The sequence below is a fragment of the Drosophila innubila genome (genome assembly GCF_004354385.1).
Source record: "Drosophila innubila isolate TH190305 chromosome 3L unlocalized genomic scaffold, UK_Dinn_1.0 0_D_3L, whole genome shotgun sequence".
Taxonomy (NCBI): Eukaryota; Metazoa; Arthropoda; class Insecta; order Diptera; family Drosophilidae; genus Drosophila; species Drosophila innubila.
In genome coordinates this window covers 14,687,291-14,711,256 of record NW_022995376.1, presented here as the reverse complement: position 1 = coordinate 14,711,256, position 23,966 = coordinate 14,687,291, and the positions used below count along the sequence as shown (strand labels likewise).

The 23,966-nt window shown below is 39.5% G+C and overlaps 8 protein-coding genes across 8 annotated transcripts; 4 read left to right on the top strand and 4 right to left on the bottom strand.

The window, feature by feature from the left end:
- Nucleotides 1-74: 74 nt before the first annotated feature.
- Nucleotides 75-2,085, bottom strand: LOC117786219 (putative serine protease K12H4.7). Its single transcript, XM_034624328.1, has 4 exons — nt 1,053-2,085; nt 855-993; nt 325-796; nt 75-266 (listed from the first exon to the last, which is right to left on the bottom strand). Exons 1-4 carry the CDS (start codon nt 1,850-1,852, stop codon nt 133-135), a joined length of 1,545 nt encoding a protein of 514 aa, XP_034480219.1. The 5' UTR covers nt 1,853-2,085; the 3' UTR covers nt 75-132.
- Nucleotides 2,086-3,979: 1,894 nt separating this feature from the next.
- LOC117788022 (cilia- and flagella-associated protein 52) lies at nt 3,980-7,132 on the top strand. Its single transcript, XM_034626677.1, has 5 exons — nt 3,980-4,419; nt 4,931-5,635; nt 5,694-5,923; nt 6,163-6,379; nt 6,439-7,132. The coding sequence occupies exons 1-5, from the start codon at nt 3,995-3,997 to the stop codon at nt 7,082-7,084; spliced, it is 2,223 nt and encodes a 740-aa protein (XP_034482568.1). The 5' UTR covers nt 3,980-3,994; the 3' UTR covers nt 7,085-7,132.
- A 356-nt stretch (nt 7,133-7,488) lies between these two features.
- Nucleotides 7,489-8,603, bottom strand: LOC117788023 (glutamic acid-rich protein). The gene is made up of 3 exons (XM_034626678.1): nt 8,412-8,603; nt 8,207-8,353; nt 7,489-8,147 (listed from the first exon to the last, which is right to left on the bottom strand). Exons 1-3 carry the CDS (start codon nt 8,518-8,520, stop codon nt 7,528-7,530), a joined length of 876 nt encoding a protein of 291 aa, XP_034482569.1. The 5' UTR covers nt 8,521-8,603; the 3' UTR covers nt 7,489-7,527.
- A 613-nt stretch (nt 8,604-9,216) lies between these two features.
- LOC117787417 (UDP-glucose 6-dehydrogenase) lies at nt 9,217-13,728 on the top strand. The gene is made up of 3 exons (XM_034625936.1): nt 9,217-9,513; nt 12,053-12,191; nt 12,268-13,728. Exons 1-3 carry the CDS (start codon nt 9,364-9,366, stop codon nt 13,407-13,409), a joined length of 1,431 nt encoding a protein of 476 aa, XP_034481827.1. The 5' UTR covers nt 9,217-9,363; the 3' UTR covers nt 13,410-13,728.
- Nucleotides 13,530-14,949, bottom strand: LOC117787418 (SURF1-like protein). The gene is made up of 4 exons (XM_034625937.1): nt 14,664-14,949; nt 14,483-14,604; nt 14,228-14,422; nt 13,530-14,169 (listed from the first exon to the last, which is right to left on the bottom strand). The coding sequence occupies exons 1-4, from the start codon at nt 14,874-14,876 to the stop codon at nt 13,785-13,787; spliced, it is 915 nt and encodes a 304-aa protein (XP_034481828.1). The 5' UTR covers nt 14,877-14,949; the 3' UTR covers nt 13,530-13,784.
- A 344-nt stretch (nt 14,950-15,293) lies between these two features.
- LOC117789008 (ubiquinol-cytochrome-c reductase complex assembly factor 1) lies at nt 15,294-16,448 on the top strand. Its single transcript, XM_034627994.1, has 4 exons — nt 15,294-15,450; nt 15,548-15,739; nt 15,804-16,055; nt 16,116-16,448. Exons 1-4 carry the CDS (start codon nt 15,394-15,396, stop codon nt 16,401-16,403), a joined length of 789 nt encoding a protein of 262 aa, XP_034483885.1. The 5' UTR covers nt 15,294-15,393; the 3' UTR covers nt 16,404-16,448.
- LOC117789009 lies at nt 16,408-17,555 on the bottom strand. Its single transcript, XM_034627995.1, has 3 exons — nt 17,408-17,555; nt 17,131-17,302; nt 16,408-17,072 (listed from the first exon to the last, which is right to left on the bottom strand). Exons 2-3 carry the CDS (start codon nt 17,294-17,296, stop codon nt 16,468-16,470), a joined length of 771 nt encoding a protein of 256 aa, XP_034483886.1. The 5' UTR covers nt 17,297-17,302; nt 17,408-17,555; the 3' UTR covers nt 16,408-16,467.
- A 154-nt stretch (nt 17,556-17,709) lies between these two features.
- On the top strand, nt 17,710-23,543 carry LOC117789006 (DEAD-box ATP-dependent RNA helicase 20). Its single transcript, XM_034627987.1, has 4 exons — nt 17,710-17,912; nt 18,147-19,522; nt 21,737-21,915; nt 21,991-23,543. Exons 1-4 carry the CDS (start codon nt 17,905-17,907, stop codon nt 22,765-22,767), a joined length of 2,340 nt encoding a protein of 779 aa, XP_034483878.1. The 5' UTR covers nt 17,710-17,904; the 3' UTR covers nt 22,768-23,543.
- Nucleotides 23,544-23,966: the final 423 nt, after the last annotated feature.

Here is a 23,966-nt window from a genome sequence, read left to right as displayed (position 1 = left end):
AATTAAGAAATAATTACTATTTTATGAGTTTTATTTGATTTTTACAATAAAACTTATAATGATTACAGTCCCTGGTATTTCAATATTGCCAAGTTGACACATTTATTGCTGGTTTTCAATTGCACTCCAAATTCAAGAGAATTTAGCCAAGCTGGCATAACCGTCCAGCAATTTGGCCAAATACTTGAGTATCTTGTTGCGTGCCTCCTTCAGCTGCGGAGTATCTTTAATCGACGGCTCGTACATGTTGGCGCAATGAGCGGTGCCTGTAAAGATATTTATAACATTAATTTATTATTTATCAATTACATCGACTCTGGTTACCTTCTATATAAATGGTGGGCGTCTTGGCGTTCGGTGAGACATACAGACCCAGAGCATGCCAGGGATCAATGGAACCATGCACATACAACACATTCGTTGTCTCCGGCTTGAGTGCACCATAATATTTATTAGTTTTGGACACGACCTGGTCCAGGTACTTGGCATCCATGCGCTCAGAAAACACATCCATGCATTGACGTATAAAGAAGTCAACTCCAAAGCGATCACCAAATACGTCCGTCTCTTTCTCAGACGTCTGATAGAATCCAAATTCCGTGCATGTCTGATAAGTCCATTGACGCATGCCCTTTGCCGTCTCCGAGTCCCAGGAAACGTTCTTCATATCGGCTATCATCTTGTCGTACTTGTAGTCCAAACACTTGGACTTGGACTGCTTCAGCACCATGTCATTAACCGCTCCCAATCGAGTCACAGGTGGACCCATTGTCGTATTTAGCATGACATCGCAGATCTGTAAGGATTCAGAGGGAAAGTTACTTAAGAAATCAGCTTATATACAGACTAAATACCTCATCAATGGTGATCTTGGCATGCGGGGAATTGTCCTTGTTGTACTGCACAATTCCAGCAAAGTTTCCAGCCAGATTCTCAAAGAAACTCGAGATGTCCAAGGCATTTTCAATTGAATCTTTAAGGGGAGTGCAAGTTCTAAAACAAGATTTCTAGATTAATTTACTATAAATAGATGTTTTAATAATGTAACATACTTGAACTTATCATCCAGGTTGCGTTGTCCAATCATATGTTTCAGCAGAATCTCGACTTGGGCGAAACCACGTTGCACAGCTTGGACGCAGTCGGGTTTGTAGCTGGCCAGTGATTCCTTCACCACCTCGAAGTAATCCTTAAAGTCCACTTGGGCCAGCAATGGACCACTTGAGCTGATGGCACCATAGATCAAATTTGGATACTTCTCCCTGGCCCAGGCAGCCAATGAACCCGGATAAGAGCCACCGAATGCAATCCATTTCTGTGTTTCCGCCAGATTAAACTTGGTCTTCATGGCGATCACAAAGCTGGACAGATCCGCCAAGGCTTGCTCCGAACTGAGATAGGCCAGGTTGCTGGTAGACAGATCACTGGTTGGATGACTCTTGCCATAGTAGCGATGCTCCAGCTGAATGCACAGAGCACCAAAGTGCTCGGCATAATGGATCCAGGCGCCTTCGTGCATCCACTTCTTAGTGGCCTCCCCCTCACCACCAATCATCAAGAACACGGGAGCATGACTGTCATTCCGGTAATAAGCATCGTTCACAAAGTATCGCTGCTTCCAGGTGCGTTTCTCCTCTGACTGGAAGTGATCCAATCTCTGCTCGAACCACAAATCATCCACGTCCAATGCACGCTGCAGACTAACAATTTTGCTGGGCTCACCCAGAAATCCATCCACTTGGCGACCCCGACGGAAACCGAGACTCTCGCCTGAAGCAACTAGACAGGCCACAAACAGCAGGAGCAGTAAACCCCTCAACCGCCCCTTGAAGTGCATTGTGAATCGCAACATTGTGATGCGTATTAATCACAATCTCAATTGTTTGAGTCTGTCTGTCCGTCCGTGTGATTTACTTGGGTCAAATGAGCTGTTATTTGATTAGCGCGAGTGCTGCTTGACCGAATAACTGTAAAAAACGGCACAAGAATGCAGCTTATATAGTTCTATTTATGTACACACGCATGTAAATACATATGTATGTACTTATTTGCGAACGTTTCTATTTCTTTATTCTGTTTCTGTTGCTGCTGATTCTGTTTATTTGTTTTTGCTTCGTTCTTGCCGGCTGCGCAGCGGCGTTGCCACCTAGTTTAAACTACACTGCTCGATTGTTTTTATTATACCCTGTAATTAAACAACACTTTAAACTTGATTCTGAGGCCTTTTATTTTTCTGTAAAAAATCTGTAAAATTGAACAACAATTTTGACTTGTAAAGGTGCTAGATAAAAGGTTTGGTCAACTTCAAACTTTCATAACTTTGGCAAAACTGAACCGATTTTCAAGCGGAATGTCATTTTGATCATGGTTTGGCATTTTTATTCATTCTGCATTTAAACTTTATTAACTTTAAAAAAAAAATTATTATTTGCTAAAATCCGATTTTGATGCTAAGGGTACCCCCTTTGAAAGCTTTCACCTTTAATCAACTCCTTACATCATAATTAGTATAAAACAACACTTAAAACTTGATTCTGAGACGTTTCATTTTCTTGTCAAAAATCATGGGAAATTGAACAAAAATTTTGACTTGTAAAGTTACTAGATCCAATGTCTGACCAACTTCAATCCGTCATAACTTTGTCGAAACTAAACCGATTTTCAAGCGGAATGTCATTTTGATCATGGTTTGGCATTTTTATTCATTCTGCATTTAAACTTTTTTAACTTTAAAAAAAAAATTATTTTTTGCTAAAATCCGATTTTGATGCTAAGGGTACCCCCTTTGAAATTTTGAAAATTGAAATTTTTAAATCTTAAGCTTTCACTTTTAATCAACTCCTTACATCATAATTAGTATAAAACAACACTTAAAACTTGATTCTGAGACGTTTCATTTTCTTGTCAAAAATCATGGGAAATTGAACAAAAATTTTGACTTGTAAAGTTACTAGATCCAATGTCTGACCAACTTCAATCCGTCATAACTTTGTCGAAACTAAACCGATTTTCAAGCGGAATGTCATTTTGATCATGGTTTGGCCTCTGAATTCATTCTGCATATTAATTTTGTTTATTTAGAATATTTTATTATTTTCGACCTAGGCTCGATTTGATGCTAAGGGTCCCCCCTTTGAAATTTTGAAAATTAAAAATTTTAAATGTCAGGTTTTCACTTTTAATCAACTCCTTATATCGTAATTAGCATATAACAACACTTCAAACTTGATTCTGAGACCTTTCTTTTTCTGTAAAAAGTCATGTGAAAGTGAACAAAAATTTTGACTTGTAAAGCGGCTAGATCCGAGGTCTGACCAACTTCAAACGGTCATAACTTTATTAAAAGTGAACCGATTTTCAAGCGGAATGTCATTTTGATCATGGGTTGGCCTCTAAATTTCGGCATTCAAGTTTTATTAATTTTGTTAAAAAAATTATTACTCAATGCTAAAGGTCGAAAAAATGAAGTATGAAAAAATGTGGACAGATATAGTAAAATTATATAATTAAGTAATAATTAATAAATTGACATTCCGTTAGGAAATCGGCTAAAATTTGATAAAGCTATGGCAAATTTAAGTTTTCGAAATAGCGTCAAAGGGAAAGAAAGTATGAAAAAAATGGATAGTGATAGACAAAATGAAATTTTCGAAAATTCGATGCAGAGAGTTGAGTTGACGATCTATTTTACGAAAATCGATTAAATCTAATCGATTGATCGTCAAAAATGTACTTAAAATCGCTCCACGAAAATCAAATTGTCGGGTTTTCCAAGTATTTTTACATCCGTTTTATTTTTTGTAATAATACCTAAATAATACATAAAAAAAATACCAAAAGTTGTTATAAAGCGAGCGTTGTCACCATGTTTGAAAAGGGCTCCCAGGCAACGGTTGCTTGATTTTCAAACAAAAAGTAAGCAGTTTGCTATTCTTACTGACAGTGGACCGGTAAAAAAACACAATTTATTGAAAATATATATTTATTTACTAAAATGTCGAATGCAACAAAAGAATGTAAGCAACTGCAGCCGCGAGCAATTTTCGGCATCAATGGCAAGGTGGAAAATGGCGTACGCCAGCATCCGATTACCCAGGCGGCCATATTTCCACTGGGCAACAAGATTGCAATTGCCGATTTTCAAAAGAACACACAGGAGTTTATTGCCGGACACACCAACAGCATATCCTGCCTGGATGTCAGCAAGAGCGGCAAATATATTGCCTCCGGTCAGGTTAATCACATGGGATTTCGCGGCTACGTTATTGTATGGGATTACGAGACACGTAAGGAAATCGGACGTCACGATCTGCACAAAGTGAAAGTGCAGGCAATTTGTTTCACGGCTGAGGATCGCTTTGTAATATCTATTGGAGGAAAGGATGATGGCTCTGTCATTGTCTTTGATATGCAGACATAGTATGTATTTCATGTCAAGATATGTTTTTGTATCCAAAGGTTGTCCGAAAGTATAACATTAAGACCAACCTAATTTGAGCAACAATGTTCCTCTGTTAAGACATACATCAAATATCGAATAATAGGAGTAAATTAAAAGCTATCGTCATGAGCATTTGCACATATGATTTTTACTTTAGTCAGGACCTGTCATGAAAATTTAATCGCGATTGGATAATAAACTTGAAAGGAATATAACACTTAAACAAACGTTACAAACATGAAACATACATAACGTATACTTATTGTATTCCTTATTTTAGTTATTTATTTTGTTTAGTATAAAAATGCTTTTTTGACAATAACTACGAGTCCCTCAGTCAAACTTTGGTACTATTTTATATAATTTCATTTTTTTTTCAAGTTTTTTATATTCCTTTTAATGTATCTCATTCATGATAATTGATTCAGTCGAGCATCTCGACTGTAACCTTTCCACTTGTTCGTTTATCTTAATGATCTACGCTTCCAGTTCTCCTATTTGTCGTCAACCTGCCTCTAGGGCCATCTCAGGGAACGCCTTAACAGTGCGTCCGCTGCACAACAATCCGTTCTTCTTTCTTACCGCCGGCGATCGCCATCTTCGTCTGTGGAGCATTCTACGGGAGCAGAAGAAACTCTATGTACAGGACGTGCAGCTGGCCTCCAAATCTCGGCAATTCTATTGCGCCCGCATCGATAAGAATGATGAGTTTGCTTATCTTGGAAGCGGCACTGGCGACATTATCAAGATCGTGCTCAACTGCTGCGACAGGGACAATGTGACACGTCAGGGTTCATCCAGTGGCATTCTAGGTGCATTTGGTACTCATAATCCACGCAAGCCAACTGGACGAGATTGCAATCGCTATGTGAATGGAGTGCGTGCTCTTTATGTGCTGGAGGGAGGTCGTCTATTAATTGGAGCCGGCGACGGTGAAGTGCAGTTGGTGGAGGAACGCACCGATGTACCATTGATCAATTTTCGAGAGTATCCCGGACCAACCTGGCCATATTTGCGCACTGTGAAGACTACTCGGGTGTCTGGACGCATCTCTTCGTTTGTGCGCTCCACACCAGAGAAGTTCTACATCTGCACGGACACCAATGAGATCTACATGCTTAATATATCCACCTGGGTGCTGAAACTGCTGCGCACCTGTCATGCCAAGGCAGTTTACTTCATCACATTTCCCAAGTGGGTATCCATCTCTAAACTCTGTGATGTATTGCTCTAGTACTTTAATCTTTAACAGAAATTATGCTGCGGTTTTTGCCACTGCTGGTCACGAGAGTATTCGCATTTGGTCCTCATCCCGCAAGCAGGAACTACTCCGCATCATGGTGTACAATTTCAACTGTGCCGCAGTGCGTTTCTCCCAGGACGGCACCAGCATTGTCTCGGTGTGGAACGATGGCATCATACGCGCCTTTACTCCCATGACAGGGCGTCTCATTTATGCCATACCAAATGCTCACAATAAGGGTAAATATATACACAGAAAAAAGAAATTATTTTCAAATTCTAGTTCAACATTTTTGCAATACTTAATTGTAAAATTACAATGAATTAGAATTACAATAGTCAAAAAAGCCAAAAATATTTTATTCAAGTAAAAAATTACTTAAATTAAGTTTTTCATACTCGATGTTATGCCAGAATCTTACATTTTTCAGTATAGATTTGTAGACTTATTTTTTATTTAATCAATATTCTAATATCAGGATGCAGTGCCTTGGCCGTCGCATCCACAGGTCGCTTTATCGTCACGGGCGGCATTGAGGGTCAGGTGCGCGTGTGGAAGATAGAACCATATCGTCAGGATCTGGTTGGCGTACTAAAGGATCATTCAGGTCCCATTACTTCACTCGACATTAATTATCTGGACACTGAGGTAATCTCTGCTTGCACTGATGGATCTTGTGTTATTTGGGATATCAAGTGAGTAGAATACGATATTAATTAATTGGGAAAATTTCTTTAATTAACCGAATTTACAGTCGCATGACCCGCAAACAGGTTGTTACTGCCAATACGCAGTTCATGTCTGTTTTGTATTTCCCTACCGGAGTACAGATACTAACCTGCGGATCGGACGGCAGAATCATCTACTGGATGGTTTATAATGGCGCTCTCATACGTGAACTGACCGCGTCTAAGAAGTCATCCGTGAACTGTTTGTCCATGAATGCTACTGGCGACTATTTTGTTAGTGTTGGCAGCGATCTTCAGGTCAAGCTGTGGGATTATAATAGCGGCGATGTTGTAGGAGTTGGATCAGAGCACGCTTCGTCTGTAATTAGTGCTGCATACAGTCCTTGTGGCAAGACATTTGTCACTGGCAGCACGGATGGATCATTGATCATTTGGGATGTACCCCAGGAATACTGGGGACAACCTAATCCCCCAGATGGACCCACTTATACACCATCGAAGGCAGTTCCTAAGGGTAAAACTATACAGGCACGTGTGGACTCTGGCACACGTGTGAAGCCACTTCCGGGAGAGAATATAAACGGACTACTCAAGGCTACACCAAAGGATGACATCTGTTGTGTCGAGTGTCCACCTTGCGCCAAAAAGGAAACCAAGGCGGCAAATGCATACGCCGAGTGTAAGATTGTGCCGGATGTAAGAAAATGTTAGATTCTATATGTTCAAAATTAATTTATCCGTTTTAAGAATTATACCAAAGAAAATACAAAAAAAAGTAATCTTTAATATTTGAAAAAAGAATGCATCTTAGACAAAGTAATCTTTAATCATATGGGAATTTGGAATTTATATTCCAGATATTTCTGTAGTGTACCACGGCATTAAAAATATGTATAAAAATGGAAAAAGGGATTTATCAAGTTCAAGTAATAAATTCTACTTATGTTTAAATAGTCAACATACTTTGAATTTTGAATCTATCAAGTCTAAAATCAATAAACCTGTCCTTAATCGGACATTCGACTCAAATTTTGCATTCTGTCTGCCTTTCGCAGCTATTGTGATGCTTTCGTCACTAGCGTGGACTGCTATTCACAATGATAGTTCAACAAATATTTAACATCTAATATTTAATCATACGGAAAATTTGGAGTTTATTCATCACGAAGGTCGTAAGGTTCTTTTTCAAAGACGTATTCCACTTTTTGGGCCTTGGCTTCTTCCTTCTGTCTCTTTTTCTCCTCTGCCTCCAGCCGCTTGCGCTCCTTTTCTTCAGCTGCCCGTTGCTTCTTTTCTTCAGCTTCCTGTCGCTTGCGTTCCTTTTCAGCTTCAGCCCGTTGCCTCTTTTCCTCTTTATCGGCCTCGGCTTGCAACCTCTTGGCCTCCTTTTCGGCTGCTGCTTCCGCCTTCTTGGCCTCAGCCTCACGTTTGGACGCCAACTTTTTCCATTCCTTGTGGACAGTGCCGAATTCTTTAAGTCGCTGGTCCCGCTCCTGGGCCGTTTCGGCAGGCTTTCCTTCTGCATCTAAATCCGTCTCATCCTCGTATCCTTCTGGCGGCAAGGGGTTCCAATGGGGATTGTGGAACATTGTGCGATTGCCGTCACCAAAGTAAAATGACTTTGTACGTCTGTACAAGTGGGGCCAGGGCTTGAATTCAGGTCGCTCACCCTCGTGATGCGAGGTGAATACAAGTACTGTGAGTATGGCAACTATTGGCAGTACGCCCATGAACGTGATCTTCTTCCAGAAATTGGCATGGTGACCTGAAGATGCTATATTTCAAACATTATTAACAAAATGCCGTCATTCTATTTTTTTTTGACTATCTTACTTTTTGATGGACACGAGCACGGAGGACACTTTGGGCCAGTTTCTTTTTTCTTACTCCCGCACTTGGCACCACCAGAAATGGCAGTCTCGTCTTTCTTAGCGGCTTGGCATTTGGTTTCCTTAGTTTCCTTATTCTTGTTCTTGTCCCCTAAAAACAGTGATCTTACCGCTTGTTTGCTTTTTTTTTCTTTTAGTATTATATTTACCGTCCTTTTGGCACTTGTCAGACTTGAACCGAGAGTTTACATTCGAAACTTTTGGAATTATACGGTACGGCAAACGGAAGCATTTCGCAACGTGTAATAACTGCAGCATGATTTTTGGCGCAAGTGCGGGAGATTTGGAACATAAGAGGATGTAAAAATTTTAAATAATCTGGGTCTGAACTGAATCTGTACATTCGAATGAATGAACAACAATTATAAAGTAAAAGGCATCGCTATACTGACTAGTGCATTCATCGTTTTTTGAAAAGTGTTCAATTCTATAAAATTTGTTTTTATAATTCAAATTTAATTAAATTTTCAAATTGCAATCTGTTCGTGAATTTCTAAGCGAACTTCCTACCTTCATTTGTTTAAATAATACGAAATTTTATGTGGCGCCAAAGACTATCGTTATCGACTGTTATTTAATATACTCATAAGGGTAAAATGTTAACTTAACAGTTTAACAACATAATTCTGTTATAGTTTACAGCTTAGTTTGCACATTTATTTTATCGGCACTGTTAGTTAAAATTACATTATTTAAATAATACCCTTATATTTATTAACATGGAAAACATGACAGTGGCAATATATTGCTTAAGCTATTGTCCAGATTCTCAAAATAGCAATAAGAGTAACTGCATATTTTATTTATTAAAGAAATAAAGAAAATATTTAAATAAATCAATTGTGTTTTATAATAAATGAGATATACTTTGTTCACTGCAGAGTATACCGCCACTTAACATCTTGTCTGTAGAGCTGTTGTTATTAACAGTCTGATTGGATTTTATTGTTAACAGATGTTAGTCGGACGCCGTGGAGGAAGCATTAAACATTTATTTGCATTGTTGTCGTTTGAAAAAGTTGTTAAACATAATTTGACGGTAATTTTTAATAACTGTGCGTTATTTTGATAAATCGCGTGTGAAATTAGACCAGTTAAATTATGAAAGTCTGCTGTATTGGCGCTGGTTATGTTGGCGGCCCAACATGTGCGGTAATGGCACTCAAGTGTCCGGATATTACCATAACGCTGGTCGATAAAAGTGCCGAAAGAATTGCACAGTGGAATTCGGAGAAATTGCCCATTTATGAGGTTAGTTTAAGTACTGTTTTTTGTTTTTGTTTTCCCAATTGGTCAAGCGGGCAAATGATCATGTGTGCTCACACGCATACAAACAAACATGTATGCATTTTAATTTTAAATAATTTCGCTGTGTGTGTGTATGTGTGAATATAGATCTATCATGGTTCGTGCTGTAAAAAAAAAGAGAATAGACTAAAAATCCTAAACAAACAACTGAAACAGGCAGACACATCAATCAGAGGTGCAGATACGAATGGGCACAGACTGAATACTGAATATATACTTGGTGAATACGTCGATGAACTCCACCTCCTCATGCTCATGTTTCAAGTAGCCCAGCAACCGTCCCCCTCCTCCCATCGCCCCATCCCTTTCTTATTTGTTAACCCAAACCAGTTCCCAGTCCAGCGACTGTTTGAAACTGATTTGTATACCACACGCACCTCTTGACTTCTCTTCACGTTTGCTGCCTGATTGCGAACTCTTCACCATATGATCGAGTACATCACAATCACAATCACAGTCGCAGTAACAATTCCAATCACAGGTGTTAGTCCACACAAGGTCAATGGTCATCCTAACTAAAAGTGAAGCTCAATATAAACACAGCGTTCATTAGTCATTCATAAACAATACACAATAAAAATACGCAAGCTTATTAAAGTGCCCAAAGATGTACACTGTGCAACAAAATTGTGGATTTTATGCAGATGAAATTAACTTAAAAATCAGATAACTTTTCTAACAATTCGTAAACTTTTCTACTTTTTAAAAGATCTACACTGTGCAACAAAGTTCTTAAGTTTAGACAGATAATATCATTGTAAAAATCTGCCAAACTTTTCTAACAATTCGTAAACAAAATTGTGGATTTTATACAGATTAAATCAACTTAGAAATGTGCCAAACTTTTCTAACTCGGAAACTTCTTATTTATTTGTTGACGCATTTCCGTTTTTTATGATAGAGTTCACACGTTTCCGTCCGCGCCCTCATGCGACAACGACAACGACAATCCCAATCTTTATCAGCCGCTAGACCGGGCCACATTACGTCTTGTGAGTGAGTGAGATAAGCAACGCCACAATACGTGTTGCTATCAGCCGGAGCTGGATAATGTCAGAAATGCGAGTGTGTTTTTAGCTTGCCACAATTCCAGGAATCTTTTCCGCGACAACCTCAAAGATTGTTTGATCGGAACTAATTGTTTTTGGGTGAATCCAACAAAAAACACGCAAACATAATTAAGAAATCAGAAATATTAAATGTTTGGTGTAAATATTGAATAGACAACAATTAAACAACATTCTTAAAGTAGGAGTTCGAGTATTATCTGCTGATTAGGCCAAGGCACAGTTGGAATTTAATTATTCATTTATCGCCGTTTATCTCGTCTGCGATTGCATCATACCGTCGTGGCAATGCAATAAGTAATATTAAAAAATAAATAAACAATACAAAAAAATAGAGGAATAGTAGGTGAAGTTATACTGGCCAATGTCGAGTTGTCAGTATGATGTGTACAGTGTACACTGTACATCGTCTGTTGATTACCTCTTGTTGTTGTTTCTTTTCATGTCCACATATTTGTCCAAGTGCCCGTCAACTGTTGTTCTTTTTTTTTATTTTTCTGTCTGTCAACTTACAAATATTGCAATTGCTTTTTCTGTTCTTTTTTGCACTTATCGAGAAAAGACAAACTCATTTCATTAACATTTTTCAAATGAAGTTTTTTGAAGTGCGCAGTCAATTTTTCTAGAAATTGTTTTTGGCGTTTTTCTTAAAATTGCAGCTGCTTTGGCTATTTCAGCGTTTTTTGTTTGTTATTGTGAAATCTTTTCCAAATAAACATTGCCATTAACGCCTTCCTGCTACTATCCAATTTATCTTCAATTTTATTTGCTTATTATTTTTTACGTAAACAGGTTCATTGACCCTACCAAATATGAATAGAATGAAAATAATTTGAGCTAATAAAAATACATAGATGGAATTTAAAGCTTCTCTTATAGAAACATCATTTGTCGTTCAAAATGTAACGTTATAGTTTGAAAAACTTCTGCCTCAACATTCTTAAGTTGGTAATATTGAAAGATCATTAACAACAAAAACTGGTTCAGCTAACGGTTTTATTTACATGTCTTAGACAAACATGCATGTCAATCATTTAATTATTTTAGCATATTAACAATTTCATATGTTTTGTTTTGTAACAAACCATATCTTGTATTATTATTTTTTCTAAATTATTATAGTTAAATAAACATGTGGTCAGCTGGGCTAGGCAATTTTTAAAAATCAAAATCAAATATGTGTATTTATGTATATACTGTCTTGTAATTTTCATAAATTTTTTTTTAAATATCTTATTTGAATAAAGATGCATATATTTCTTAAAACAAGTTGAAAAGGAGAAATTATTACAGCCATTAGGTTTAACTATTTTCAAAAGCAAAACATTTATAAAATTAAGGAACATAAAATGCTACATACGAATTCCAATTATGTTAATAAATCTAAATTGATGTACTTCTTTCCTTCTCCGTAGCCCGGTCTTGATGAGGTGGTTAAGAAGTGTCGCAATGTGAACCTGTTCTTCTCCACGGACATAACAACTGCCATCAAAGATGCTGATCTGATCTTCATATCGGTGAATACGCCCACCAAAACCTGTGGCAGTGGCAAGGGTAAGTTTTATAGAAACCCATATAAACATATATACACATATGCTAAATTCATCATGGGCATTTGATTTATTTTTAGGTCGTGCTGCGGATCTGAAATATGTGGAGAGTGCGGCGCGTATGATTGCAGAGATTGCACAGTCCAACAAGATTGTGGTTGAGAAGAGCACGGTGCCAGTTCGTGCCGCCGAGAGTATTATGCATATATTGCGGGCAAATCAGAAGCCAGGCATCCATTATGATATACTATCCAATCCGGAATTCTTGGCCGAGGGCACGGCCATCAATGATTTGCTGAATGCGGATCGCGTTTTAATTGGCGGCGAGGAGACGCCAGAGGGACATCAGGCAGTGGAGAAGCTGTCGTGGATCTATGAGCATTGGATACCAAAAAAGAACATACTGACAACCAATACGTGGAGCAGCGAACTGTCCAAGCTGGCAGCCAATGCATTCCTGGCACAGCGCATCTCTAGCATCAATTCCTTGTCGGCGGTGTGCGAAGCAACCGGAGCTGATGTCTCGGAGGTGGCACGGGCCGTGGGTCTGGACTCGCGCATAGGCTCCAAGTTTCTGCAGGCCTCGGTGGGCTTTGGCGGCAGCTGTTTCCAAAAGGACATACTCAACCTGATCTATATATGCGAGAACTTGAATCTGCCCGAGGTGGCTGCCTACTGGCAGCAGGTTATCGACATGAACGACTATCAGAAGCGTCGATTCTCGCAGAAGATCATCGAGAGCCTGTTCAACACGGTGTCGGACAAACGTATTGCCATCCTGGGATTTGCCTTCAAGAAGAACACTGGAGATACTCGCGAAACGGCGGCAATTACCGTGTGTCAGACATTGTTGGAGGAAGGCGCCAAGCTGGACATCTATGACCCGAAAGTGGAACCGGAGCAAATAATTGATGATCTAACGCATCCGAGCGTAACGGAATCTCCAGAGAATGTCAAGAAGGCGGTCCAGATACACAGTGATCCTTATAGCGCCGTGCGTGCCACACATGCCCTTGTACTCTGCACGGAATGGGATGAGTTTGTGGATCTGGACTTTAAGCGCATCTATCAGTCCATGATGAAGCCAGCCTACATCTTTGACGGACGCAAAATCCTAGATCACGAGCGACTGCTGCAGATTGGCTTCCATGTGCAGACCATTGGAAAGAAGTACCAACGTGCTGGCCTCTTAAGATCGTGGGGCATTGTGCCACAGCTGTAATCGTCGTCCAGATGTGTTTATGTGTCTGTGTGTGGCATAAAGACTTAAAGGTGTCAACAATTTCCAGTATTTACGAGACTCAATTGTAAATATGCGTTTGTTTTTTATATAAATAGTTCAAGTACGAGTATTTGTATTTCGCTAGATACGCCTAAGTATTCCTATTTCTATTCCTACAACCAAATGTCGTTCCAGTTGCAATATAACATAAATATTAACATTGCCGTTGCAAACGGAGACCCGCAATTAGATCGCTACAGAATTTCCATATCTGTAGGATTGTACGATAATACAATAATTAAACAAACATTTACACAAACATGTAAATTTTTATAAAATAAAAACAACAATCATTCAAAAATTGTGAATCGAATTTTAAAATGGTATTCTCCTAACAATCTGTCGATACCAAAGGTATGAAGTTGCTGCCGACAAACTGAACCAGGTAATCAAATACGACAGATGATCGTTGTGCAGTGTAACCCGCGTCTGTCCACCTATTGGACTATTTGGGTCAACCTTTGGATCGTAGACAGCATCGAGAAAGACGGCAGCTGCATTTGTATCTGCACACATCCTTGGCAAATCGCGATACAGATACACCTGGCCATCTTTGTGATCCGGTGTAAACTGCGGACGGTTCTCGCCTTTGCGTACAACGGCGGTCAGCTCCACCTCCTTCTTAAGCTGACCTTGGACCCGTGTCTCCGGATCAACGTGCTTTCGCGAGACCCAGCCGCGATTTACAAGCACAATGTCACTAGGGAAAGATAGACAGGAGTTAATAGACAGTTTGACAGTTGATATCTTCGACTCACTCTCTGTCAGCTAGCTTGAATGGTGTGACAATGAGATAGCCATTGCCCGAATCACGCTGGGAGAAGAGTCCACCTTGGGTCTCCACGCCATCGGGTCGTATGAGAGATCGTGGTCCCATTCGCATTTCCTTCTCGTGCAGAAAATGACCGCGCAACTTGACCAAACGGTATTCCATCTCAGCCAACAGGCTTAAACTGCAAAGTGCTCGTTATAAATAATAAACCTCTTAAATTCCAGTTTATTTGTGTACTCACTCTTCAGGTAGCTCCACAGGTGCCGTATGGAGTTGCTTATGTAAATCCTTAATTAGCTGCTCCTTCCAGATTTTCCGCTTCACTTGCCAACAACCCAAGCCAAATGTTGTGGCGGGTATCAGCTGCAATAACAAAACCAGCAAATCAAAATAGAAGTATTGCTTATATGAATTCAACTCACAAGTAGAAACCAACCCAGAGTCGTGATTTTGTCCTTGTCCTTGGCGCCAATCGGAATGCTCGTTGTAAAGTCAATTTTTGTTGGCTGTTGTTGCGTCTGTTGTGTCATCTTTCTTCTAAACTGCAGCGAGATGCTGCGACTTTTACTTGCACCAGCCGGCAAGCGTTGCAGTGTACAGATTTGCTTCCACATTTGAGCATTTATACGCATCATTATTGTAGATTGTTTTTAATAAATTTATATAAACTTTTACGCCGGCGGTAACGATTTTAAGCAGCTGTTGGCAGTGCTGCCCACTTTTTAGAGAAAAATAGCTGTTTCTATCAATCGAACTATGAAAATAGCCAGAACTAGCTATAAAATAGCTAAGTTGGCAACAGTGGCAGTAACGGAAATGTTACAGTTTACTGTAAGTAAATAATTAACAGTGGATTTTACATGTAATGTAAATAGCAATGAACATTTGAAAGCATTTAAATTTGAAAATTTTAAATATAATAATAATAAATTATAATACAAATAATATTTTATAATTGGTGGCAGTTTTCAAGATTTACAGCACAATTCAGCTGCAGGTAAGTTTTCTGTTAATTGAGTAGCAGTTCTGTTAAGTCAGATGCTCGCCAGCAGCTTCGCAATCAGTTCTTGCCGAGTTGGCAGCACTGTCTGCCTTTTGTAAAAAAAACATTGCGTTTTGATTTAAACAAATTAAATTCGTTTTAAATCAAGAATGTTGTGCACACGCGCAGCAGCTATTCTGCATACCGGCTTAACCACAGTAGCACGGGTAAGTGATAAAGTCACAGCAGCGGGTGTTTGAATGCACAGAATCTGTTATTGTTATTGCACTCTTATATAAACCACACACTGTTTTTATCCCGCAGGTGGGACAACACACATATAAACATCATAGGGTGACGGCAGCTGTGGCAGCGAGAATTAACGAGCAATGCAGACTCTGCTCGACAGGATCAATTGTGGACAGTGGGGGAAAGACAGCAAAACAAACAGCCGAGGATGGCAGCATATTAAAGCGGGTTCTCACCAAAGTCGGATTTGCGCCCAACACAAAAGCTGTGAGTAATTACGGATTTTATATATAAAATAGTGTATAAATCATTAACAATTTAACTCTTGCAGCGCCTTAAGGTAACCAGCCATCTGTTGTACGAGAGTGTTGCGGATAAGATCAACTATGTTGCCTTCTTTAGGGATTTCAATCTGCCGAATACTTTCAACTCCTGGTTTCTGGTAACTGAACTGCATGTTTGGCTCCTGTTGATGCGCTCCATGGCCGAAGGCTCTGAAACCGGCGAGGATGGACGCTTCTTGCGCAATTGCATAGTGGAGGCCATGTGGGGAGATGTAAATACCCGGGCCAAGAAGTTGGGAGTAAGTATTGAGACTTCGTTTGAAAGAAGTATTTGCTTATATTTATTGTAATTTTTGTAGGCCAATAATCCTTCGCGTACGAGGCAGCAAATAGAGACACTCTCGGAGCAATTTCAAGCGGCACTCATTGCCTACGACGAGGGAATCATGTCCGATGATCGGGTCTTGGCCTGTGCTCTGTGGAGACGCTTCTTTGAGAAGGAGTGCGATGATTATAGCCAAATCGAGCGATTGGTCAAGTATGTGAGGAAGCAGACGGTCATGCTGGATAACTTGAGCCGGGAAGAGTTCATCACGAAGCCAAAGATTGCTTGGCATGATCTGGACAAGTGCAAAGTCTATGCATAGAAAATGTTCTTTTAAGTTTGTTTATTAAAGTCAAATTATATACAAGTTGTTAGTCAACTCAGTTCTAAACTACCAGGTCGTCGATGGACTCATTTACCAGAGCTCTGAGCTGACACTTGAGCAGAAAAGCCATGATCCTTCGTTCCGCCAGCTTTTTATGATTGCCCTGGAGTTGCTTAAGGATTCTGTCCATTTTTAGATAATTGTTTACAGGCGATGCGAGGAACTCGGACATTTGTGTTTTTACTGTGGAAGGTGGAACTGCTTCAACTGTGGATTCTATTTTCATATGTTCTGGCTCCAATTGTTCGCTTTCTTCATAAATGATTTCCTCTTGCAGAATTTCATCATGAGATTCAATGATTTCCTCAATTACAAATGTGCTTTCGGCATGCTGTTCAATTTCACTGACTTGCATTACCACACAATCATTATATGACTGCCAGGCATTATCCTGATCCAACAAAGTCTCCTTTGGCATCTCGATAGACTGAGATTGATCCTGTTGTTGGGCTGGACAGTGTGTTCTGGACCTCACTTTAGATCCGACTTGTGTCTCCGATAGAAATCGTAGTCTTTCATAATATGGCCATGTTGAACCCTCGGGACGTCGTGCCTCTTTTCGATACTGGTAGTGTAGATTGTTCCAACGCATCAAACAGAAATCCACTGGAAAAGTAAAGCATCGTTAGTAACATTCAGTAAAGGGGGAACCCCAAGAAGTTACCATCGCAATCCATTATCTCGGCTATCTTGGACCAGATCTCGGTTTTGGCTTTCATCACATCATAGTTGGAAAGTCCCGTCTGGCGTTTATATAGCAAAGTATTTGGTTCAACATGATCAATTAGCTTGAAATCGAATGGACGATTCTTCTTATAACTGGTGCGCATCTTTAGCTAAAATTAGTTGAAATTTGAAATTCAAATGAAATTTCAAAATATCTACAACGAAGAATGTGCACTGTGTTTGACTTCCTGTTAGAAACATAAATATTAAATTACTTTTTCCACAATACTCAACAGAAAATAAGTTTGAAACTATTTTTGGTTCTCTTTTATTCCGCATTTATCTTTTTCTGTTTCTTCGAGCTCTCTCTTTGTTGGCTGATAAATAATCGAATAATGTTAAATGTCAGCTGCTCTGTCATAGCTCTGTTATAATTTGTCAGGAACTGATTTGAAACAATTTACAAGCTGGCGACATTCTTACCATAAAGTATTTGGCTGAATTAAAATATAATTAAATAGTTTATGCAAAATTAAAAAGACAATAACCGCCATTTTTTTGATAAAAACAATAAATGTTAACTGTTAAGAGTATAACAGTATGTTAAGTTTGTGAATGGCAAATCAATCGCAAGTCTCAACGATTTCGATAAATAGCAACCTGGCGAGCAACAAAAACCTGGAAAATTTTTAGGTGAAGTGAAAATTGCAAAAAAAAAAGTGAATAAAGTATAATATTTGGAAAACTATTGTGCAATTTACGTGGTCGAACAATGAATATGTAAGTGATCATTCAATTCAATGGGGGCACGTCATATTAAATGGGTATTTTCATAAATGACCGACGTGTGGGTCGAATGGGTAGAAAATTTTCTCGAACTCTGGCTAAAAATCGATAATTCAAAATGGCTGAGAGAGTAGCAAGTGAAAATCACATCGAAAAGTAGAAAATCACTTTTTAGAACTGCTTTTGATGCTCAAAATTATAATTAATGGCGCACAACGCTCGTTCCAGGTATAACTGTCAGGTATATCGTTCCATGGGAGACGCCCCAGCCGGTGGCATGCCCAACAATCGCATGGCCGCATCTGGCGGATCCGGTATGTTTCAGCGTAATCGGTCCGCTCCATATGTTCGCGGCGGAGGAGGCGCTGGAGCTGGCGCCGGAGCTGGAGGCTTTAACGGTGGCCGCATGAATGGTGGCCCAGGAATCCGCAATGATCGCGACAATGGCGGCGGCTTTGGTGGTCAGAACAACAACAACAACAATCGCACGTCGACTCATGGCGCTCATTTGCCGACGATTGTTTGGTCCGAAGTCTCGCTCACTCCGTTCCGCAAGAACTTTTATAAGCCATGCGATTCGGTGCTGGCTCGCACCCAGGTCGAAACAGATAGCTTCTTGAGCAGCAACGAGATCACGATTAAGGGCAATGAGGTGCCCACTCCCAGCATTGAGTTCGAGGAGGGTGGCTTTCCCGACTATGTCATGAATGAGATACGCAAACAGGGATTCACGAAGCCCACAGCCATTCAGGCTCAGGGTATGCCCATCGCTCTAAGCGGACGTGATCTTGTGGCTGTGGCTCAGACCGGCTCTGGCAAGACTCTGGCCTATGTGCTACCGGCGGTGGTGCACATCAATAATCAGCCGCGCTTGGAGCGCGGAGATGGACCCATTGCCTTGGTGCTGGCACCCACACGTGAGCTGGCCCAGCAGATTCAGCAGGTGGCCATTGAGTTTGGCTCGAATACACAGGTGCGCAATACGTGCATCTTTGGCGGCGCCCCCAAAGGTCAGCAGGCCCGTGACCTGGAGCGAGGTGTTGAAATTGTGATAGCTACACCGGGACGCCTCATTGATTTCTTGGAGCGTGGAACGACCACTCTCAAGCGCTGCACCTACTTGGTGCTGGACGAGGCAGATCGCATGCTGGACATGGGCTTTGAGCCTCAGATCCGTAAAATAATGCAACAGATTCGTCCCGATCGCCAGGTGCTTATGTGGTCCGCCACCTGGCCAAAGGAAGTTCGTCAGCTGGCTGAGGAATTCCTAAACAATTACATCCAGGTCAACATTGGTTCACTCTCGCTGAGCGCCAATCATAATATACTCCAGATCGTTGATGTCTGCGATGAGTCGGAGAAGATAGTCAAGCTAATTCAGCTGCTGACACAAATCTCTGGCGAGAATGAGACCAAGACCATCATCTTTGTAGAGACCAAGAAGCGTGTGGATGAGATAACCCGTAATATATCACGTCAGGGCTGGCGTGCATGCGCCATCCATGGCGACAAGTCGCAGCAGGAGCGTGACTTTGTTCTGTCCAGTTTCCGCAACGGACGACATTCCATCTTGGTGGCCACCGATGTGGCTGCTCGCGGATTGGGTGAGTTAACTCGTAGCATTTGCATTTGCCAGTTTGCAGTTGGCTAAACAGCTGCGCTGTTGTCTTTTTTCTTGATGCGCTCCATAACCAATAACCAATAACCAAGCAAGTGTTGCTGTGGATCAACAACATGCCCAAAATGGCTAAAATAAAGGCCAAATGGTTGCTTTCATTATTTGATTCGTCGTCGTCGACGTCGTCGTCGCCTGGCAGCGACCGTCACCGATGAATCGGCCAACACCGACCAGTCTTTTTCTCTTTTTTACTCTTCGACTTCATTGCTTTCCTCTCTCTCTCTCTCTCTCTATATATATATCTATATTTCTCTCTGAGATAAACTTGACCGTTGCGAATTTTACAGGGTTAAGTTATGCATTGCATGTCTAACCATTCTCCCAATCTTCTCCAGCTTCCGCACAGGGAAGCAATTGAACTTCTTTTAATTATTCTTTTTCTTTTTTTTTGTATTATTTTTTTATTATTTTATTTTGCTATTCTTATAAACAAAAGAAAAGTATTTGAAAATGGTGTGGTCGAAATAATGAGGGGAATGTGTTCTCCATGCATTTTGCTGGTTATATAAAGTTCTTTATTCTTTGTATATATACTATATACATCTATGTATGTATCGCTGTACTTTTAGTTTGGTGGCCTCCTTCTTTCTATATAGTCTTTAGTTGTGCCTCGTCAAATCACATTTGAGTAAAAAACTAACTTACCATATGCAATTCGTTGTCAGTCAAGGAGTCAATGGCTTAGCAAAATCCGATTAATATTGAATAATAATAATGCTTGAATAATCTGAAGATTGATTTGAAATTTGTTGCCGAAAAGACAGACTTGGTTTGCCAGCTGATGGAACTTTTTTTTTCAACTAATCAATCTTTTTTTTATAGTAATTTTTTAATCTATAAAAATCGGTAAAATACTAATTATAAAATAAAAATTGAAATCGTGTTGTGTATTTTGCGGCCAAGAAGTTTTTGACTGATGCTTATTATTATCCGTAGCTTATTTGTATTTATTATAAAAGTATTATGTATTTATATCGTATATTACGTCGATCCTATATGTATAAAACCTAAATTTGTGTGTGAACAAAAATATCATCAGCACTTTTTGAAATGGACTTCGATTTTTACATGGCAAAAGTAAACAAAAAGAAAATGAATGAAATGAAATGAATGCAAAACAAAGCAAAGCTAAAGTTAAATGTTAAAAAAGTTGTATACACAAAACAGAAAGAAAAAGAACAAGTTAAGCTTTATATACTTACAAGGTGAGGGTTGAATTCTTAAGTTTTTAGCAACGCGGAACTCTCATCACTTAAGCTCCGCGGCTCCAGGCTCAACAACAGACATCTACAACAACAACAACAAAAAACCAACCAACCAACCAACAACAACATAAAAAAAACAACCGCAACAACAACAGAGCTGTAACAACATTATTTACGTAAGCCCTATCTAATAATAATCATAGATCTCACACAGGGTAAGTACTAGGATAATTTTGAACCAACTCTCGCTCACTCTCTCCGACTTGATCCTCTCATCTCTCACTCTCTCTTCTTTATTTGAACTTAGTTTTATTTCAACCCAACTAATCCCACCGATCTAAACTATATCCCTAGCACCCGCCCGAAAATCATAACATTATTATTATTATATAATCTACATCTTAAGTTTAATCAAGCCGTCTCTTGTATGCATTAAGCTTAAAAGTATATATACATACATATATATACATATAATATATACTTGTAAATGAAAGATTTGTGTATTTTAAAAAGTATAAGAATGACAAACACAAAGGTCGAGGTCCACATTTCTGCAGTATAGAAAAAACATATATCTGTTTGCCAAAGATGTATAGTTATTAATATACGCTAAATAGTATTGATGGCGAAATTTTTGTTCAAAGTACAAACAAAATTAAACCAAAAAAAAAAAAAAAAAAAATTAATTAAACAATAGAAATTAAAAAAAAAAACATATAAACAAAACGAAATCAAATGAATCAAGTGCTTATTTAAGTTTAGCAAATATTCAATCAAACCAAAAAAAAAAAAAAAATATTTAATTTAACACACACATAAGTTTCTGTTTTTGTTTATAGTTCTTGAAAATATGTATTGCTAAATGTACAATTGCGAAAATCCTTTTAACATATTGATAACTTCTTCAATTTTCAAATCGAATTCAAATCAAACAGACGTTGACGATGTCAAGTTTGTGATCAATTATGATTATCCTTCGAACTCGGAGGACTATGTGCACCGGATCGGACGTACCGGTCGCTCCAACAACACGGGCACAGCATACACCTTGTTCACACACTCGAATGCCAACAAGGCCAATGATTTGATTCAGGTGCTGCGCGAGGCACATCAGGTGAGAAAGAGATTTTAATGTTTGGAATTACCTTATTCAAACTTGCCATTTTTCTTGTCTTATCTCCACTTGCAGACCATTAATCCCAAGCTGATGAATATGGCGGCAAGTGGTGGCTATCAGAAGCGCGGCGGAATGGGCTATCGGGGCAATGGTGGCGGCTATCAAGGACGCAATCCACAGATGGGCGGTGGCAACAACTATCGCAACAACCAAAACAATAGCAACAATATGCATCGCAATGGCAACAACAACAGTGGTTACAATGCCGGTGGTCCACCACGTTACGATCAGAAGCCTTCACGCAACTCACCGCCCGCCCAGGGTGGTGGCAGCTATCGTCCACCAGGCGGTGGTTATCAGCAGGCGCAGCAACAGCCACAACAAGCCAATGGTGTGCAGTATTCACGTTTCAATCCAAATGCCGCTTGCTTCGAGCCAAAAACTCAGCCACCAACCGTACAGCAGCAACATCAGCCACCACATTTGGCCGCAGCTCAGGCAGCAGCCGCTAATGCAGCAGCCGCAGCAGCTGGCTATGGTTATGGTGTTGAACAGAAACGATCTCGCTTTGCCTTGAACTTTAATATGCCACCGCCACCGCTTCCCCAGCAGCAGCAGCAGCCACAACAGCAGCCACAGCCACAACAACAGCAGCAGCAGGTGGTGGCCGGTGGTGCAACAACAGCTATGCCACAAGCCCAGGCCTACGGACAATATACAAGCATGTCGAGCAGTATGGCGACGGTATCCTTGAATGGAGGCGCTCCCAGCATACCAGCCAGTGCATACCGTGCACCATATGCGATGCCGTATGTGATGCCGCCACCACCATTACCCGTACAAAACTAAACAGTAAACGCCAAATTGTATGAGCTTAAATTGTAGGACCTCAGTATTAGTAGGTCCAAGGTTTTTGCTCTATTGTAATTTCCTTTCCTACTCACAGACACTATACACATGCACACACAAACACACACATACTCACACACACTCACACACACTCAATCTAACATACAGAAACAAAAAACACATGAGTATACTTACGTGCTAGAGACACGCTGAGGTCCCAGACTTGTGTAGATCTCCTCCGCCCACATGTTAGCAATATAATATGGTTTAAATTGGAATCAAATACGCTTACTATTTGATGAATCCCTCTTTTTCGTTTCCATAATCAACAAATAATCAACTTCAACACATAGTTGCTAGGCTAGGCTTTGTATGGCTTAGTCCAAAACAAGGGCACTTACAGGCCCGCTCACTGTTGGCATTTAGCTTCTTTACCCTAGCGTATTTGATTTCTGTAATAATTCTCGAATATTCTATTCTATTCAATCAATCTATATGAATGTGCAAAATTAATTATTTGCAATGCTCCAACTTATAACAAAATAATACGACACGGACACACAGACAAACAAATGTCAATTTATTAGAATCAAATGAATATTAAACCATATTATGTAACTAGTCTAATTAATTGCTTAGCTGGAACATACACAAAAACTACCACAACATCAACCACAACAACAACAAAATAATTAATGAAATGAATGTACAATTCCATTTAATGTAAACATATGAATTGATTTACAAACTATGAATAAAGGAATTAATTAGACGTCTTTGAATACTTCTCTTCATTTGTTAAATGGTAATGGAATGAAGAAGCAATTTCCCACGGAATAAGGTTTAAGTATTTGGAAAGTTAAATAGAAAACAATTAAATAATATCAAAAATCCATGCTTAAAAAGATGGGATAATGTTGTGCGGTGTATAAATATTTAATATCTGGATTACCTTCTATTCGACTATTTCCTGTAATTGAGTTAGTTAAGAAATTAATTGCTTTTCTAAACTTAATTGATTTGCTTTTATTTTCATTTTTAAATATATTTTATATAAGAAAAAACTATTATACATCCAAAATTATCATAATAAATAGAACTAAAGTATACAAATATTTCATCTCATTCCTAGATGCATAGATCTTTCTAGCTTCAACATTACTCGTATAACACTTTTGTCCGAAAGTTGTTTAGCTCAC

Coding starts and splice junctions, on each gene's coding strand:
- LOC117786219 (XM_034624328.1), bottom strand. CDS start 1,852: ATGTTGCGATTCACAATGCACTTCAAGGGGCGGTTGAGGGGTTTACTG. Junction 994..1,052: donor AACCTGGATGATAAGTTCAA/GTATGTTACATT, acceptor ATCTTGTTTTAG/AACTTGCACTCCCCTTAAAG. Junction 797..854: donor CCAAGATCACCATTGATGAG/GTATTTAGTCTG, acceptor GAATCCTTACAG/ATCTGCGATGTCATGCTAAA.
- LOC117788022 (XM_034626677.1), top strand. CDS start 3,995: ATGTCGAATGCAACAAAAGAATGTAAGCAACTGCAGCCGCGAGCAATT. Junction 4,420..4,930: donor GTCTTTGATATGCAGACATA/GTATGTATTTCA, acceptor CTACGCTTCCAG/TTCTCCTATTTGTCGTCAAC. Junction 5,924..6,162: donor ACCAAATGCTCACAATAAGG/GTAAATATATAC, acceptor TTCTAATATCAG/GATGCAGTGCCTTGGCCGTC.
- LOC117788023 (XM_034626678.1), bottom strand. CDS start 8,520: ATGCTGCAGTTATTACACGTTGCGAAATGCTTCCGTTTGCCGTACCGT. Junction 8,354..8,411: donor TGACAAGTGCCAAAAGGACG/GTAAATATAATA, acceptor CACTGTTTTTAG/GGGACAAGAACAAGAATAAG. Junction 8,148..8,206: donor GTGCTCGTGTCCATCAAAAA/GTAAGATAGTCA, acceptor TTTGAAATATAG/CATCTTCAGGTCACCATGCC.
- LOC117787417 (XM_034625936.1), top strand. CDS start 9,364: ATGAAAGTCTGCTGTATTGGCGCTGGTTATGTTGGCGGCCCAACATGT. Junction 9,514..12,052: donor AGAAATTGCCCATTTATGAG/GTTAGTTTAAGT, acceptor CCTTCTCCGTAG/CCCGGTCTTGATGAGGTGGT. Junction 12,192..12,267: donor AACCTGTGGCAGTGGCAAGG/GTAAGTTTTATA, acceptor ATTTATTTTTAG/GTCGTGCTGCGGATCTGAAA.
- LOC117787418 (XM_034625937.1), bottom strand. CDS start 14,876: ATGATGCGTATAAATGCTCAAATGTGGAAGCAAATCTGTACACTGCAA. Junction 14,605..14,663: donor CTCTGGGTTGGTTTCTACTT/GTGAGTTGAATT, acceptor TTGTTATTGCAG/CTGATACCCGCCACAACATT. Junction 14,423..14,482: donor CCTGTGGAGCTACCTGAAGA/GTGAGTACACAA, acceptor AGCACTTTGCAG/TTTAAGCCTGTTGGCTGAGA.
- LOC117789008 (XM_034627994.1), top strand. CDS start 15,394: ATGTTGTGCACACGCGCAGCAGCTATTCTGCATACCGGCTTAACCACA. Junction 15,451..15,547: donor GCTTAACCACAGTAGCACGG/GTAAGTGATAAA, acceptor TTTATCCCGCAG/GTGGGACAACACACATATAA. Junction 15,740..15,803: donor TTGCGCCCAACACAAAAGCT/GTGAGTAATTAC, acceptor TAACTCTTGCAG/CGCCTTAAGGTAACCAGCCA.
- LOC117789009 (XM_034627995.1), bottom strand. CDS start 17,296: ATGCGCACCAGTTATAAGAAGAATCGTCCATTCGATTTCAAGCTAATT. Junction 17,073..17,130: donor CGAGATAATGGATTGCGATG/GTAACTTCTTGG, acceptor TTACTTTTCCAG/TGGATTTCTGTTTGATGCGT.
- LOC117789006 (XM_034627987.1), top strand. Junction 19,523..21,736: donor TGTGGCTGCTCGCGGATTGG/GTGAGTTAACTC, acceptor CAAATCAAACAG/ACGTTGACGATGTCAAGTTT. Junction 21,916..21,990: donor TGCTGCGCGAGGCACATCAG/GTGAGAAAGAGA, acceptor CTCCACTTGCAG/ACCATTAATCCCAAGCTGAT.